At 36.5% G+C, this 17,660-nt stretch overlaps 1 protein-coding gene across 2 annotated transcripts in view; it reads left to right on the top strand.

The window, feature by feature from the left end:
* The first annotated feature begins 1,168 nt into the window (after positions 1-1,168).
* Positions 1,169-17,660, top strand: part of LOC107291073 (cytochrome c oxidase assembly protein COX16 homolog, mitochondrial) — a 24,304-nt gene continuing 7,812 nt past the window's right edge. Inside the window, exons 1-3 of one of the 2 annotated variants that reach the window (XM_015820031.1) lie at positions 1,169-1,294; positions 3,302-3,442; positions 13,718-13,795. In XM_015820031.1, coding sequence (XP_015675517.1) covers positions 3,440-3,442; positions 13,718-13,795 — 81 coding nt within the window. In that variant the 5' untranslated portion in view covers positions 1,169-1,294; positions 3,302-3,439. The remainder of the gene's footprint in view (positions 1,295-3,301; positions 3,443-13,717; positions 13,796-17,660) is intronic. The other variant, XM_015820030.1, reaches the window with a different exon arrangement.

Here is a 17,660-nt window from a genome sequence, read left to right as displayed (position 1 = left end):
AAACTAAGGGAGAAATTTCTTGAAAGTGAGAACAATGAATCAGTGGAAGAGCTTGCCCTCTGGAGTTGTGGGTGCTCCATCAATGGAGGTTTTCAAGAAAAGATTGGACAACAATTCGTCCAGGATGGAATAAGGTCTCCTGCCCTGGGCAAGGGTTTGGACTAGAAGACCTCTAAGGTCCCTTCCAGCCCTGTGATTCTATGACTCTATGACATCCATGTTTTCAGAATGTAATTCTCTACAAGCAGGAAGAAAAAGTATTACTCAACATTTGACATAAAGAAGGTGCCACCTAGTGGACACATTAAGTACAATGTTCTGCGTCATCCTGAAATGTTTTAAACAACTGACCTTGAGTAATGCATTTATTTTCAATCAATGTTATGAAATTCCATTACCACCAACACCATCCCTGCCGGTTCTCAGATCTGCATTCATTTCGTAGCCCTAGTTTCAGCATGTCTTTTATTGCCTGCTAAATATTATGTTGCTACTACCATGTCAGCTGTAATGAGAGCATGTGGGGCAGTGCATATTTTTGAGGCAGATATTTATTGACAGAATGTAGCTCACCAACCAGAACTTTCTTTCTAGAAAAAGAGGTATTTCGATTTAACCAGCTTGGTGGCAGGAAAAATTAATAAGGTCAGTTGAGGAGCAAGAGGAGAGAGGGCGGTCTGAGTGATCCGTTTGATCGCCAAGATCAGATGCTAGGATTACGCAATGTCCAGCACCAGCAACGTTTCACAGTCCAGAAAAAGTACTAGAAGAGGAAACGGTCTCATTTAGTTAAGAGAAACGAGAAAGAGAAATGTCTCTACAGATACTTAGTTGAAAAAGATTAAGTTACTCTCATATGTATCTTTAGCCCTTTCGAACTTGCTTCCGAGCGGATGCACAATATGAAATATGCAGGATGATGCATCATCTGATGCTTCAATTATCTGAAGAATGGAGTGGCGAAACTTTGTGCCACTTTGCTTTACATCAACCAGTGGCAGAACGGTTCCATCATTAGACTCGCCAGGGATCCTTCACAAGATTTTATGGGGTTTCTCTTCGGCAAGTTTCCCCCTCTATTGCAGGCTCGTCCTGCATTCAGCTGTTCGCCTGTGCGCCCTTTCGAGAAGCGGAACCTTGTTGCTTCCGGCCTCCGAATCCAGGGGAATGAAATTTCTGCTGGATCGTGGCACTGGTAAAGAGATGATCTCCCTCCGAAGCTAAAACGTGAGCCATGGCCTGGATGCAAAAGCTGCGGAAGAGCAAATCGCTGCAATATGGACTCCCGATGATGGTGAGCGCTTGGTGGTAGGACGAAGGACGGCTAAATTGGGGAGGGGGGACTGGAAAATGGTTGCACGTTGCAGGTTAGCAGGCTATAGAGGACACGGTATTCTCGGAAGCCGCGACGCAAGGGCTGCTCCTATGCATTCTTTGGGACGAACAAGTGAGAAATCCTATTGACTAAAATCCTATTGAAGGATCATCTCCTTTAGGATCTTCTTTGTCGAGGCTCGCTCGTCGCTGGATGCCACTCCTGTCAGTCTGACAAAGAGGGCGGGCGTTTGCCAACTTGATGGGGAAATGTTAGAAAGTTCTTTACTCCGAATAGGGCACCATTACATGGATTGTGTCCTTTCCTCTCTATTCGTATGAATGGCCTATACCAGTAGTAATTCAGCATTTCTCAATCCACAGCCCTCCAGAGGGACTGGATCATACATCCCATTATTCACTTGGCTATCTGGATGAAAATAATAAGTATTGGACAACACTTGGTTGAGGACAACTGTGTTGTTGTATGACTTGTATGAATTAACTCTTTACGTGCCATGAAGTCAGTGTTGATTCTTTGTAGTGACCATTTATGTAGCTTTTCTCCATGATGAACTGTCCCTGACCTGTTCTTTCAGATCTTCTGGCAGTGCATGCAATTGAGTCCTTGTTGGTCATCCTTCCACCTTTCCTGAGACAGCGAAGTCTTCACATAATGTGCTCCAAATATGATAACTTTGTCTTAGTCATTTGTGCCTCAAGTGAGAACTCTGGGTTGATTTTTTTTTTCAAAGATTCATTTGTTTGTCTGTTTATTTTCTTGGGCTGTCACTCTCTCAATCCAACATATCTCACAGGGTTTTTATAAGGAAAATAGGAGGAGGAAAAAGTATGAGATATGTTGGCCGCTTTGAGTTATTTATAAAAATAATAAAGGTAGGATGTAAATAAGTACAGAATTATATAGAATGGAAAAAATCAATCTTCTTTCAATCCTTCTTTAAAGTCCCAACTTTCACTTTTATAAAATGTCACAGGGAAAATCTTTGCCTGCCCCATTCTGAAGTTTAATTGTCCGATCTAAGCCTGAAACCCACAATGCATAATAACTTGTTCTGTGTGATGGATGCAACTAGTATAGTCCCTATTTTCCTTTACAATTTCAAACAAGATTCAGTTCCCCGGGCTTAGAATTTTTCTCACATATCTCCTGGTACGGTTCCATTTGAATGCCAGTTTCTCATCCAGTTTACCAGAGAACTATCTATGGATGTCTATAAGGAGATAAATATGTGCTACAATATCACAATGCAAATTTCACTCCTTGCATGTAAGATCACCACACACATTTTGCCATCATCATAAAAGTGCCTGTTGTTTTAAGAACTATTTAATATTTTAAGAATACTCTTTTTATTATAAAACTTAAGAAACAAATTGGCACAAAGATATCAGTTTACAATAATATTTAGAATTTAATGAAGAAAACACAACAACTATGGAGATTTAATGGGATTTAATTTGGAGAATATGATTAGATTTTAAGGGACAAAAAGGAACAATGGGGAAACCCATCCAAAATGATTATGAGGCTTCTGGAGGGGGGGGGGAACTGAAGGAAACTGGGTAAAACTTTACCGCGTACAAAACAAAACCAAATTGTAATTGTATCTACTAGCTGGATCTAGAAGTCTGAAGCTATTAGATTGCTCCTGAATTCTGGAAGAATTCACCCCACAACTTGAGGGTACAATTTATTTTTTCCCTCACAGCCAGTTGCTACTCTCTGAGGAAATTCAAAGGAACGAAAGTTAATGCATATATTTTTGTTAGTTACATCCTGTCTCCTTAAGTTGGTTTACATGGAATCACTTTTGACTGATCCTTAGGTGGACATATCTTGCTCCTCTTGTAACAGCTTGCTCTCCTTTGGGGTTTTTTCATATTTCCTTGCCATTTCCTTTTTTATAATAAGCCTCACACTTGATTTCAAAGACAAAATAAACTATTCCTTTCCTTTTTACAGCTCATGGTGCACTTGGCTCTCAAATACAGTAGGTGGTGCTCCAGTTTATAAAGTGTAGTAAGAGAAATACTACAGTCAATACAGTCAGGGTTGCAGCACCTGGTGACTCATCCTATGTGACTTGCTTACTGCACTGGGATGGTAAGTTTTCTGACACTGCTATAATAAATTGCTAATCAAGATCAAATTATATAATTGGACAAATAAGCTTGTTTTAATGGTGTTTAAAAGAACCGGTTTAAGAAACAGATAGAAAAAAAAGAATCTGACCTGAATGCTAAATTGTTCCCCATGGCTATTCCTGGGCCTGAATTCTGTGTCCAATTTTATTGCCTCAACTACTGATTATAAGAAATAATGTTGGGCGGCAATAGGTAGGCAAAGCTCAAAGCTCAAAAACCTTGCTGCTTTCCGTCCCCTCCAGAGCAGCATTGCCCTTTAATTACAGGTAGTCCTCATTTAGCAACTGCCACATACAGTGACCATTCACATTTATGGCAGTGATTAAAAAGTAAGCTTCTGATTAGTTCTTGCATTTATGACCTTTGTAAGTCTGTAAAGCAAAGAAAAACTACAGCAATGTCAGGCCCGTATAAGCACATCCATACTTGAAAAGTTCAGTTAGCTGTTTATTGCAGGTGGGTAAGACTAGATAAGGTTCAATAGCATGCAATGGGGGGTGGGGTCAGACTTTGCCCTTTCATGCCCACATATGGATTCCAGACTATTTCTCTGTTTGACTCCTCCCCTGGCTCGTCACCTTATTGGCCAGTCTCTCCAACAAATCAGATCATAAACACAGTCACAGTTTCACTTATCAACTACTTCATTTAATGACCAAGTTGCTGATTCCCATTGTGGTTGGACCACCTCTAATGTAACCCCAATTGTTATGGAATTCAGAAAGGCTATCAAGACCTAGAAATTCAGGAAGTCTTTGGAGAGTAAAGTGCAGATTCCAGCCCTGCAGTGGTATTTGTTTTATCAAAAAAAGTGTTTTCCCTGGAACATCATAATATTGACAATTAATGACATTTGTTAAATTAGTTTAATCTTTGTTATGAAGATTATGTTTGCTTCTTAGAGTTGAAGCAGTTTACAAGTTGAAGCAGTAATATTCTTTAAGTTGAAGATCCCTGATTTGTTTATTCGTGTCAGAAACACCACAATTAAAATAAAGCATACTATATGACATAACATTTAAAATATAAAATACAAGATTAAAAAAGGCACAAATTAAACAGATCATGCCCAGATCCCCAATAAGGTGATGGGATAGTGAACCCAAGAAAACCATTGCTTTTTAGTGTTTGAAATGGTTCCTGGGAGAACGCTTCATTTAATTCTTTTCCCCATTATGAGAACCTTTTCTATAACCAGTGAAACACACACTGACTTCTTTTTGGTATCCTTTGGTTTTCTGAATTATTTATTGAGCATCAATAGTATTGTGTTGTGCTCCTCTACTATTTCTAAAGCAATTTTTAACATCTGGCATTGTGCTGTGATCTGTGTTCAATAATCCTAATCAGTATTTTGCTTTCATCTGAAATTAAGACTATTGCATGATAATTTGCAGACTCGGTTAAGTCTCCTTTCTTGGTATTGGTATGTAGATTTACCTCTTCCAATCTGTTTCATTCTTCAGGTTTTCTGGCATAGCTTAGTTAGAACCTTTACTATTCTTAGTCATTTGCCATATTTTATTTAATTATGAAAAACAAGTGAAATGTATATTTTATTGTAACATGGATACAAATTTAAAAATTGAGCCAGTGTAGTATACTAATTAGGTGTTGGACTAGGGCTGGTGAGATCCAGCTTCATGTTTATCCTCAGCCATGAAAACCCCTTGAATAACCTTGGACTAGTCTCCTCCTCTCAGCCCAATCTACTTCACAGGATTGTTATTGGAAAAAAATAGGTGGAATGTTACATATGATCAGGGAAGAGATATGATACATCAAATCTATCAAATAATGCCAAATTCTTCAAAACTCAACCTTTTTTGTGTTCTACTGCAGTTGAAGAAGATAACATATTTTATTTTATTTTTAAAAAAAATGCAATGTGTCCTTCTTTGGAGAAACTTTACAGGAAGCTATTTTTGGCTCTCTACAATAGAGTTGCGTGTTCATTCTGAACCGGCCAACCCTGTAATTCAAAACGACTACAGTGTGGTTCAAAGAACCATGTACTCATGCTTGCAGTATGGAACACAGCCTGCCTTCTTGTTAAAATTGGATTTGCAAAATGCCTTCTGTATTTCTTTACCAATTTTGAACTACACATCTTAATCTGCTTAAGGAACCTCCTCCCCCCCCCCATGAACCTCCTTGTGTGTTTTATCTTGTACATATATTTCCATGCTGAAATTGTTGTACTGAAAGAGGCTGAGATTGCATGTACTCTCCAGCCACAAGAAATTCCCAGCTGTTGAAGCATCACAACCATAGTGACAAACTGTTGACACTCCTTTATAAATGTCAGTAAAGCAAACTTATGAGTTAAACATCCATGCAAGGGAAGGGTAAGTGTTGTCTATTCGTGTATTAAACAGTGATGTAGAAAAACTAGTCAGGCAGTGCTGGAAGCCAAATTTGTTGGATTGTTGATGAATCCAGTACAACTGCAAAGGCAGTTATTAAACAGGTAGAGCTAAATAGCATTAATGTCTGGGTAAGATGAAAGTGCTGGGATTAGAGATACCTTTGGAAAAAGCCCAATATTTATAAAAACAATAGCATATAAACTAGTAGGGCATCATATTGCTGCTGTAACTTCGACAAGATGTTGGAACAGATGGTGTCTATAAGCAAGCGTAAAAGTATGACCCAATAGATATAGAATAAAATAGATTGACAAAGGTCATTATCAGAAAACTCAGCTGTCATTACATAAAAAATACAGGAGATCTCTTGGATTGGCAACTGGTTAGTAAACAGAATGCAAAAAGTAGGAATAAATGAGCAATTAACACACTGATGAGTAATCTATAGTACAGTTCTTCGTGGATACATTTATTTACTTGTTAAATTTACATGCTGCACATCTCACTGCCAAGCAGTGCCTGTACGATTGAGTGGTGAGGTGGCCATTTTTGATCGTGGTGTCAATCTGAAGTGGTAAAATCAAAAAGAGATTGTGAAAGAGTTCATACAGAATCTCTCCAAAGTGGCTGTGTGGGCTTCACAAAAATCAAACAAAGATCAACATAAACACGTTACTGACGCATGTTGGCAAAGGGAAATAAGAATCCAAACTTCAACTGTGTAACAGTGGAATCTGAACTAGCAATGGAAAGGAAAGGGAATTTGGGTGAAAATAACCCAGTGTGAAAATAACCCAGTTGTTGTTGTGAAAAAGTTTATAATTCCATGTTTGGAATCATGAGAAAGGGAATTGAAAATAGAACTGCTAATATAATAATGTCTTCACATAAATGTGATACCATAGTTGGAGTACTATCTACAACACTTGTAAACATGGTTTAAGAAGGACATGATTGAGCTAGAAGAGGTACAAAAATGTATTTGGGAATTGAAGCAGTTCCACCACAAGGAAGGACTACAGTAATGAAAATTCTATAGCTTGTATCAAAGGGATGTAAATGGGGACATGATAGAGAAATGCAAAACATCATGAATGCCATAGATCAGGTGAAAAGAATTTTATTCTCACCATGTTAAAATTTGAGGTTATCCATTGAAATATAGCGACACTCAGGACCTACAGAAAGATTTTTTAACATATAGAACATAGTTAAATTGTGGGATTTTGCTTCCAGCAGTTGTGATAATGTTAGCCAATTTGAATGGGACTGGACAGGTTCATGGAGATTGTGAGTGACTATTAATATTGGTATCTATTTATACCCCCCCCCCATTTATTTAAGTGGAAACCTTAAAAATAAGTTACTAGGAGGCAAGTTACTGGGGTGGAGTTATTTTTTCTCCATTCCAGGCTTGTGAGCTTCCCAAAAACATTCAAACTGACATTATTACAGAGTGGATTGTATGGTCCTCTGGCCTGACCTAACAAGACTGTTATGCTTTGATACATTTCCTTGCCCAGAGCTGTTACTTGTTTCTGTTCAAGTTGTCTTTTGCTGAGTTGAGTGCTTTGTCCAAACATAGAGTCTCTATTATGTTTCTCCAAGATGGGTGAGAGTGTTAAAGTTGCTTTTGTTTCCTTATATAAAAGATGCTATAGAATTACTGGTTTATGGGCAGAGTAGTGTTCTTCTAGAATCCATACTATATTAAACTACGGTACTCTAAACAGGTGCAAAGGTCAAGAGTTATGCACCAATCCTAAATGAAGTGTTTCACTTCGATTAAAACTTTGATTGAAGCAATATTGCAATGCCTTGACCTGAAGATACTTCTACAAAGTGACTACACTATTCTGAGCTGATAAGAGTGGTTTCTAGACACTTGTACAGTAGCCACTCTTGTTGAATTGAACTACTGTAGCAGATCAACTTGGATTGGTCAAGCTTCAATTCTTCATAGAAGTACAGCATCACCCTTGGCAGCTACATACCTTATTGTTTTCATCTTGTCATACAGCTCTTTGTGTGCTTATGAGGAAATAAGTATAACTCATGTTGTTTTTAGCCATATAAACTACATTGGATGAGCCATTTCTGTTACAGTCAAGAAATATTAGGAAAATAAATAATTTCTAGGAAAATAAATATTTTTTCTTTTTAAAAAAGAACATGCCTAGTCACATGCCTATTTAACATAAATGACTTACTAATTTACTGCTTACCTTAGTAGTTTATCAAGAGAAAATGTGGTCTGCAAACTGCAAACTTTGTAATATGACATGAAATTTTGAATAACATAAAGTTGACTTTAAAGGGTTAAGAAAGTAAATACTGCCTTATATATTTAATACAGGTCAATGATGTGAGAGCAGTGGCTTTATGGTGCTCATAATGCCAGTTATTTTAGAATATATAAGCCATTATTTGTCCTTCTTAGACATGGTAATAGCATGTTATTATTTCCAGCATCAATTTCTGAACTGGTACCATAATTACTGCCGCCCCCCCAAATAGTACTGTAGGGTTGATGTTTGCAGTGCTATGAATTCTTATCTGCAGGATCACTCCATGTCAGGTCAACAAAAAGTGGCAGGTGAACTTTACACTGAGTGTTAGGCATCTAATTTTCAGACAAAAAAGAAAAGTCCAAGGAAAACATTTACAGTATATATATAGCTATCCATATATTTCCAGGTAAATAATCCTCATGCAAATTTTCCAGAAAATCTATGACTATCAATGAAATCTCCTTTATTAATCCATGCTAAAGCCCCATGTATTGAACTGAGAGTCAAAATTGAAGGTCAGCAATGAATTACAGTGTTCAGTTTGGATTATATCCGACCCAGATTATGCAAACCTGTTTCATTACCTTTGTTATGCAAGACAGCATGTGTAAAATCAGTTAAACAAGGAAGCTAATAATGATATATTTCTTTGTGGGTATACAGTCCCTTTGATGCATTTTTCATTGGTTAAATAACTAAAGCTATTTCTAGTTAGCCATTTTCATTCAGCAGAAAAAGTGACAGAATATGAAGACTGTTGCATTTTTAAAATGTCATCACATGTTGCCAAAGTGCAGAATAGCTTATTTTGGGCAAAAATATTTTAGTTGGTATATGGTCCCTAGTGCAGGATAAATAAAATTGCCTCTTAGTCTGAAGCATAAGAAATTTAAGAGCCATTGTAATATATTTTTCTCTCAAGACAGAAACTGAACAATATTTCTATGGAGAGAGAGATGAAATACATTTGAATTTTAGGTTTTTGCAAGTTTTAGGTTTCAAGTAGTAACTCTATTCAGTTCATGGTTTATGGACTTGAGAAGCAGCAGTCTTACAGAAGAGGCTTGAAAATAAAATATTTATTCATTAAGTAAAATGTTTCATAAAATTTTGCCTTTTTCCTTTTCTCCAGTGCATGATCTATATTACCAACAATGAACATTAATTTGGGGATTTAGGTAAAAAGAATGCAGTTTTGTGATTTGGCTTTCAGAATCAATGATACAGTGGTGCAGTGGTTAGAATGCAGTATTGCAGGCTGACTCTGCCTACTGCCAGGTGTTCAATCCTGACTGGCAAGGTTGATTCAGTCTTTCATCCTTCCAAGGTTGGTAAAATAAAGATCCAGATTGTTGGGGGCAATACATTGACTCTGTAAACAACTTAGAGAGGGCTGTAACACTATGAAGTGGTATATAGGTTTAAGTGCTGTTAGCTATACAGCATGTGTTGAGTTGCAGAGATGGAGCAATTGCTGCCTATTTTATCCACAAAGAATTCGACTTTTGGAATTGTACTGAATAGCAAGCTCTCGAATAATCAGAAGTGTGACTGAATGTATCAAATTGGTATATTGATGAGTGATAACCAACTTTAATAGTTTGGCAGATGCTTTTTGTAGCATACCATGCTTTCTTTTAGAAAGAAAATTGAAATAGATTTTTAAGAATCTGCTCAGGGAACATTAATGTCACTTCATGAAACATTTATTAATGTTCCTGAAACATTTACATCCAACTGGTCAGTTTTGCCACTTCAGCAAATTCTGACATTTTCACAATCCATTCCTCCACTGTGGGAATTTGTTTATTCTTCCATCATTGAGCATATAGTAGTCTTGCTGCACTTACCATATACAAAATCCATCTGCCATAAATCGTTTCTAATCCATTGTCCATAAGTCCCAATAAAAAAGGTTCTGGTTTGTTCACAATATTTATGTTTAAAACCCTTTGCATAGTTATATGAATTTGTATCTCTAACCCCTGAGATATTGGAACATTGCTATCGTGTCACCCCCTCGTCCTTCTCTTCATTAAACGAGACATACCCAATTCCAGCAGCCTTTCCTTATATGTTTTAGCCTCCAGTCTCCTGATCATCTTTGTTGCTCTTCTCTGTACTCTTTCTAGAGTCTCAACATTTCTTTTACATCGTGGTGACCAGAACTAGATGCAGTATTCCAAGTGTGGCCTTACCAAGGCATTGTAAAGTGGTGTTAACCATAGCTTTCTTACACATTTTGAAAAGTCTGTGCCTTTGGCACTTAATATTATGGTTTCTCTCTTATTTTCTTACTGTGTATTTTCTTCTTATCTGTCTTGTGTTTGTATTTCTTCACTTGATCTAATTGTGCCTGTACCCATGTTGATTAATCCTTCCAATTTATCCCAGAATGTCATCCTTTTAAGTTTACCCATCAAAAAGTATATTATCTTTTCTTCTGTAATATTCTGATTGGTATCTTTTTCAACAAAATTATATCTATATTATTTATATTCACTCATTCATTCATTCAATTTAGTATTGAAATGTTACTGGATTACCTTGTCTCTTATTGCAATGGTATTTGGAAAGACCTTGAGAGAATATTCTCTTGGCAGGATGTCTTGGACTTATCTCCCGAGGTCTTTCCCACATAGCATTATTCTTATATTCTTTCCAACATAGTATACAAGTTTATCACTTGGTACTTTTTTATGTTTGAATAGTATTAATTCTGTACACTTTATTCACTTCTAATTACATATCTTCCATTCAAAAAATTGGATAGTGACTCCACAGCTTTTTCTCTGACATCTTCACCAAGTTCTTCTTGAACTGTTCTCAATCTCAAACAAAATTTATTTATTTCACTAAATAAATAAATTTCTTCCTGTCTTTGTTCTAAAAGAGCCATATTATCTAAAGCCCTTTCTATCTCCTTGTTAGTTATTTTGGCTTTGTTTTCCAAAATTTTCCAATAATTCCAATTTGTATCCATGTTTTCTTTTTCCTAGTTATACATCTCTCTTTCAATCTGTCTTTTAAATTAGTCAGCTTTTTCCCCCCAGTCCCAGTAACTGTTGCTGTTAACACACATCTCCAATTCCTCAACAATTTTCTTGCCTAATTCCTTCTTCTGCCCTCTGCCTTCTGTAAATGCCCCCCTCCTTGTGTTGTCATTTCTGTAGCTTTTGCTACTTTGCTTATAATCCAGAAGAAAGAAATGTGAAGAAAGAAAAAAGAATAGAGAAAGAAACTCCCAATTAATACCTCTCTGTGAACCTGCACAAAGGCCCCCATGGTTACAGCTGCCACCTGTTCAATATGAGTCTAAAAGCTCAATTGAATATTCTGTTTGTCCTCAGCTTTATGAATGGACTAAGTTGTATACCATTCAATAGTTGAGCAAGAGTGGTTTCAATCAGGATGATCTATAGATAATTGCTTAGTGCTACATCTGGCCAATAAATGTAAAGATCATTCTTATCTGATCTTTGATTTTAGTCTCTAGGATAAGACCATGGGATATTTTGGGTAGATTTACTCTTGTTCATCCATACGTATGTTATATGGAAATGATCCCATCCACATATCCAAGGGAATGAAACAAGAATATATTCTAACATCATTGCTTTTTAATATATACTATATATTAAGTGTCTGATTAAAACTCTCCAAAGTATTGATACCCAAGTGGTCAAACTGACTGCCATTTTGTATTTCTAATTTTTTCCATCATTGAAGGGCCACTCAGTTGTTATTAATTACTCTGAAAGTGTCAAAGGTCTCTTTTCACTATAAACTCTTTTATCTCCAAAATATGTTTGGGAAAGTAGGTTCAGCAAACCCAGTGCTGTTAGTGGTGTTCATCTGAGATTTTGAGTGTGCTGTTAATTTCTGTGGCTTCTGGTGCTCCACTTGACAAGATCCATCTGGAACATGCCAGACCGCCCCTCCAGAAAGTAAATGGGTAATCTCATGGCTTCCTTATTGTCCAGGAAAGCTCCTTTGGCTCTGGCACAAAGCCCAGCTGATGGTAATCACTCAGCATCATTATCTGGGGTTGTTAAGTCACTATTATTCTACTCTTATTGTTTTTTATTACATCTTTTGTTCCATACATTCTATGCATATCTAATGTGCTTTTGGTTTAAAGTCATCTGTTTATATTTTTTCTTCTGTCCTGTGGTGTCTGATTCTCAGAGGGTTAATAGACAAATCTATGTATGGATTATTGGTATTATGGAAATGATGTAACTATGTTTTCATAACTTTACAACAGGCACAGTAAATAAACAATTCTATATGTTAATTTTGTTATTTTGTGTGGCATATAGAATATTAACACTTATTTCGTTAATTTAAACTTGGAGTTAAAAAATATGTGTAGTAAGTAGTTCTTACAATGATTCCAACAATGATACAAATGGGTTGTGTAAATAGCCAAAATTCAGTTTGGATTCATGATTTGAAGATAATTTCTGTTTTAGGTTTTGTATTTAAAGTTTAAAAACTGGATGTTTAATTTGTTTAAAGATTTAACAGTGTATATATTAGGGAAGCATCGGAATGGGCATAGCAGAGCCTAATTACATTTTAAAACTTGGAGGCATTTTTAATGGCATCTCATTCTAAAAGGTCATTTTATTTTCTTCATGCCAGTTTCTCCCATTTTATTATTCCTGTTCCTAAATCTTAAATGATTTAAACCTGTAAGTGAATTGATGAAAATGTAGATGCAGCAAATATTTATTTAACTATATAATAGGACCACCACACAGGTCCCTCCAAGGTCCCTTCCATCATCATCATCATCATCATCATCATCATCATCATCATCATCACCACCACCACCACCACCACCAACATCATCATCATCATCATCATCATCATCATCATCATCATCATCATCATCATCATTATTATTATTATTATTATTATTATTATTATTATTATTATTATTATATAAATATCCTGGTCATCTACTGCAGCAAGAGAGGTCTCCAGCCATAACGGTTTCCCATGCCACTGGAGTAAGGTCTCTCCTGCTGAGAGAGTTGTGCCATGGCTATTCCACGTAAAATTCCATCATACACAGGTTTCTCATATGCAATTCATCTTCAGCTGTGCTAGATTGTATACTTTTGTGGGACTGTAGAACCACCTCTGTGTCCACAGATGAACTACACAATAGCACGTTTTTTTTTAACCTAAAGGGCCACCATATATGCAGGATCCTAATTTGTTGAAAAGTTCCAGGAACGTAACTGGATCTTTTTTACCTTGATTTCTGAATTCATCTAGTATCACTGTTGCTTCAGCTGTTACAAGCCAGACATTGCTGGGTTTAAAGTTCCAGAGAAATGAGATACAGAAAGATAGGGACACTGGAAGGCTGTAATCCTTGTATTGAGGATGCTAATATATAAAAAAAAACATCCACATGTATTATTACTGAAGTCCTTTTACCATAATTGAGCAAAAAAATCAGCATGCTGAGCTGACAATTTCTCATAATTTTATACAATGTTTTGGACTGTTCTCTCCTTTCCTATCCTGACTATTTTTTCCCTTATTTTAATGTTTTAGGTGTTAATAGTTGGTGGGTCATTTGGGCTCCGTGAATTTGCACAGATTCGATATGATATTCAAAAGGTTCGTGGAAAGGTAAGCAGAATTCTTTTTCTTGTAGAATACAAGATTCAAGAATATTAGCCAATTTTTAAAGGGAAGGACAAACTCATTATTGATTCAGTGTTTACTTCCCAAACCCAGATAGCTAAAATTTTGACATTTTCATCCCACACAAAGCTGCAAGATAGCAACTGTTTCCCAATCCTTTCTACTGTATCTTTCTTGCCCTTTTTCAAAGCCCAAGAGAACAGTATGTTGACAACAAAACCTATTCATTCATTCAATCGATCAATCAAAACTGCATCCCATATTTTGCCCAAAAGATAGGCTATGAGTCTACATCTATTTTTTTTACATTTATATACAGTTTTTCTGCCATTACACTCAAGGAAATTCAAGATCTGTGCCAGTCAATGCAAAAGAGAAAGCTATGTGAATAAAGTCTGAGAGACTTTAGTTCCATATTATATACTTCCTGAGAGCAATTAAGAGAACAATAGCCTTGCCTTGAAATAAATTGTCAGCATTCTACTAGCAGAGGAAAGGTAGAACTGGTTATAAAACTGTTTGTTTATTGGTTTATTTATTTATTGGTTAATGTGACCCAGGGCAGTGTACGAAATCATTAAACAAAAATACAAAAGAAAAGTTACACACACCAATACAGGAAGCTGAAGCAATTAATTGTTGATGAGGACTAAAATGCATTAAACTTCACCATTTGGCAACTATATTTATCCTGACCCAGGGAAACAGCCAAGTCTTAATTGCCTTTCCAAACATCTGCAGGGTTGGAGTCAACCATGTTATGGGAAGGGTGGGGGGAGATCCTTCCAAAAGGAAGGAGTTGCTATTGAAAAGGCACATACCTTTGGGTCCCACAAAGTGATCTTGTTTCAGAACCATATGGGATGGGAAGATACCGTGATAAGGGTAGTCATGACAGACAAAGTTTTTGGCACAAGGGAATTGCATGAGTTGGTCTGAATGTCAAGCCAAGTGTATGAATGCAGGATAAGGAAAAATAGCAATAGAAGTTGCAGTGTTGCTTCTAATGGAAGAGCAAGGCACGGAGGTTGTTCTTGTATAGTCCCAGGGCTAGGAAAGCTTGATTAGGGGCATTATTGCTCTCTTCTTGAAGCTCTTCCCTACATAGCTTCTGACATGTTTGGGGGCTAAGCATCCTGCCAGAATCTCTCATTATCTAAGATAAGTCTTTATCTTCTAGAGCTGTCAGAGGCAAGTGATTACTACCTCCTGATTCCTCAGGCTGATGGTTCGTATGACCTGCCCTTTCATTCTCTGAATCAGAGGATTCAGAAGAGATCATAACAGCTTAGAGTTTACTAATGGTATAAAATATAGTAACCACAGTATATAATATCAGGGCAAGAAGAAGTATCTTAATGTATCCCAGCTGCTAATTAAGACAATTCTGGAGAATAGAGTCTATTAATAATTATGCGGTTTGAATATTGCTCTGTAGTTTACTTTAGCATGATTTATTAAATAGAATTGGAAAGTTTCAGTCAATATACTGAGCCATAAACTATGTTTTGCAAACAGCAATATCTGAGTTCATTCTCTAAAATCTATCCAGTTACCTACCAAAATGAATGAATGAATAGATACAAGTTTCACTGATTATGTCAACATGCAGCTCCTGATTAGCGTGATGGACCTGAAATTGCTTTACATACACTATTATCAGGAAAGTAAAATCTGACAATATTGGGAAATAAGAAAGAACTGTTGACAATGTGCAGATGATAATTTATTCAAAATTCATTGTGAACATATAATGCATTCGTACATTTCTACCAATTCCTCAGAATTTTATGTTCCTGTGAGCTAGCATCAGGAACCCTTGTATAAATGCATGAATTTCAAATCATTATAACACCTAATAGATTAAATGCTACTAAAACGTATCATTCGGAAAGTTGAATGCAGAGTGAATGTTGCAATTGTAATTTATATTACATTTATATTACATCTTCACCAGAAGACGTAATATATATTACATTTATATTACATCTTCACAAGAAGCTGTACCTTTCTGTCTGATCATGTGGACTACTCCATGTTTCTCTGTAACATTCAAATGGAATACTACAGAGTGCATTATAATCCCTAAATCTCTTAATTAATTTTTTTTAACATCAGGGCTTGCTTTCACTGAAATTGTTCATTCTAGGGAAGAAAAAAGATGTTTCCCTTGGGTTTTTTCTTGGCAATTGCTTATAATTGCTTATAGTGGCTTATAATTCATAACTGAATATGCATCAGTTTTGATTTCTGAATATAATGGAAAAGAACACACAGTTGCTTGGGCCTGCTGGCCATTAGTACACAGGATTCTGAATCAGACTATTGGTAAGATTCCTGGACTTTTGGCTGCTTCCTGTCTTTTCCAAAAGTTAGCACTTGTTCTTTAGTCATATACACAAGAGGCATTTATTTCATTTAATTTTTATTTAAAAAGTAAAGGATTTGAGTGTAGTAGTCCTATACAGCAATATTGGCTAGGTTAAACAGATATTATTATAAATATAAGCATTATTGAATCTGATAGGCCCTGTAATGTTTCATATTCAAATTTAAAATAAGGCTTCATAGTGCATGGGATCATGAGCTTAGCATCTGTCTGCAATTCTTTAAAATCATTTCCCCAGAATCCTGTAGCTGCTTTATCCAAGTCCAACACGGTTCTAGAAAAGAACACAGTTGTTTGAAACGGGTGCAGACAGGTGTTGCATTAGCGCACACACATACACCCCCTTCCATAAAGCCCTTATGGGTTCAAATCTAAAGCATTATAGAGATGGAATCCAACATCTTAATATGTTTGTAGTACTACCCTCAGAGTAACCAAGGTATTGATTACAAAGACAAAATAGTACTGTATTAAAAAAAAAAACAATCCCATCATTTTGATATAAAAGAAACAATAAAGATCCTTATTTTATCTGTCTTATAGGGCAGAGTTCCCCAATCTTTCCAGCTTTGCAGACCGTGGAGAGAGGGGATGGTTCTGTGCGAGAGGCCAGGAAGCATCCCCACTTGTGCAAGCAGCGGGTGAGCGGGTGCGCGCACCTCCATGTGCGCAAGTGGCGGCTGCGTGTGTCCGCCACATATGCAAATGGAGCTGGGGATGCTCGCTCGCCCGCTGCTTCTGCGGCCCGGTTCTGAACGGCTCACAGCCCAGTAGTGGGCTGCAGAGTCGGGGATGGGGACCTCTGTTCTAGGGGCTTTAGAAGTGATTTAAACTTAAATCCTTATAAAACACCTCAGTTTGAAAAGCACAAGGTAAATATTTAATTTACAGACTTCCCCTGTACTGTTGTAAAAGTTTACTAGATGTCACTACAGAAGCTACTTTAGCTGATATTTAACAAATCTTGAACTGAGTCCTGATTTTATTACCTTGAACCATCAAGGAGAAATGAATCAATTGGACGAAAGGTCTAATGCCTTTAATGAAATCGTCAAGAACATTTCAGTTCATATATAAATCAAAAGACTGGATTAAATTCCATAATTTATTTACAGCCTACATAAATTAGATTTCCTAGCTGCTTTCAGAAATGCACCATTTTGAAACTAATTACTGCTGTGCAGGTAGATAATATCTATTTGGTAGGTAATAGAATTTGATTGTAATGTCTCTCTGGACAGTCACAAAGAGGAATACCTTTGGGATTATAGTATTTCAATATAGCTAGATTTTTTTTTCACTTGGAGCTCCAAAGGACCACATAGAAAGAAAAGTAAGAGTTATAGAGCAAACTAATTTTAAACAAAGTTAAAAACAAAAGTCAAATGTTAGCACATGTATAGAAGAAATTATGATGACCTAAAAGTTCTGTCTATAAAGACACAGTATTAGATGCGAGTC

This window comes from Protobothrops mucrosquamatus, unplaced genomic scaffold (genome assembly GCF_001527695.2).
Source record: "Protobothrops mucrosquamatus isolate PMUCROS unplaced genomic scaffold, P.Mucros_1.0 scaffold1044, whole genome shotgun sequence".
Lineage (NCBI taxonomy): Eukaryota > Metazoa > Chordata > Lepidosauria > Squamata > Viperidae > Protobothrops > Protobothrops mucrosquamatus.
This window is presented reverse-complemented; position numbering and strand designations above follow the sequence as displayed.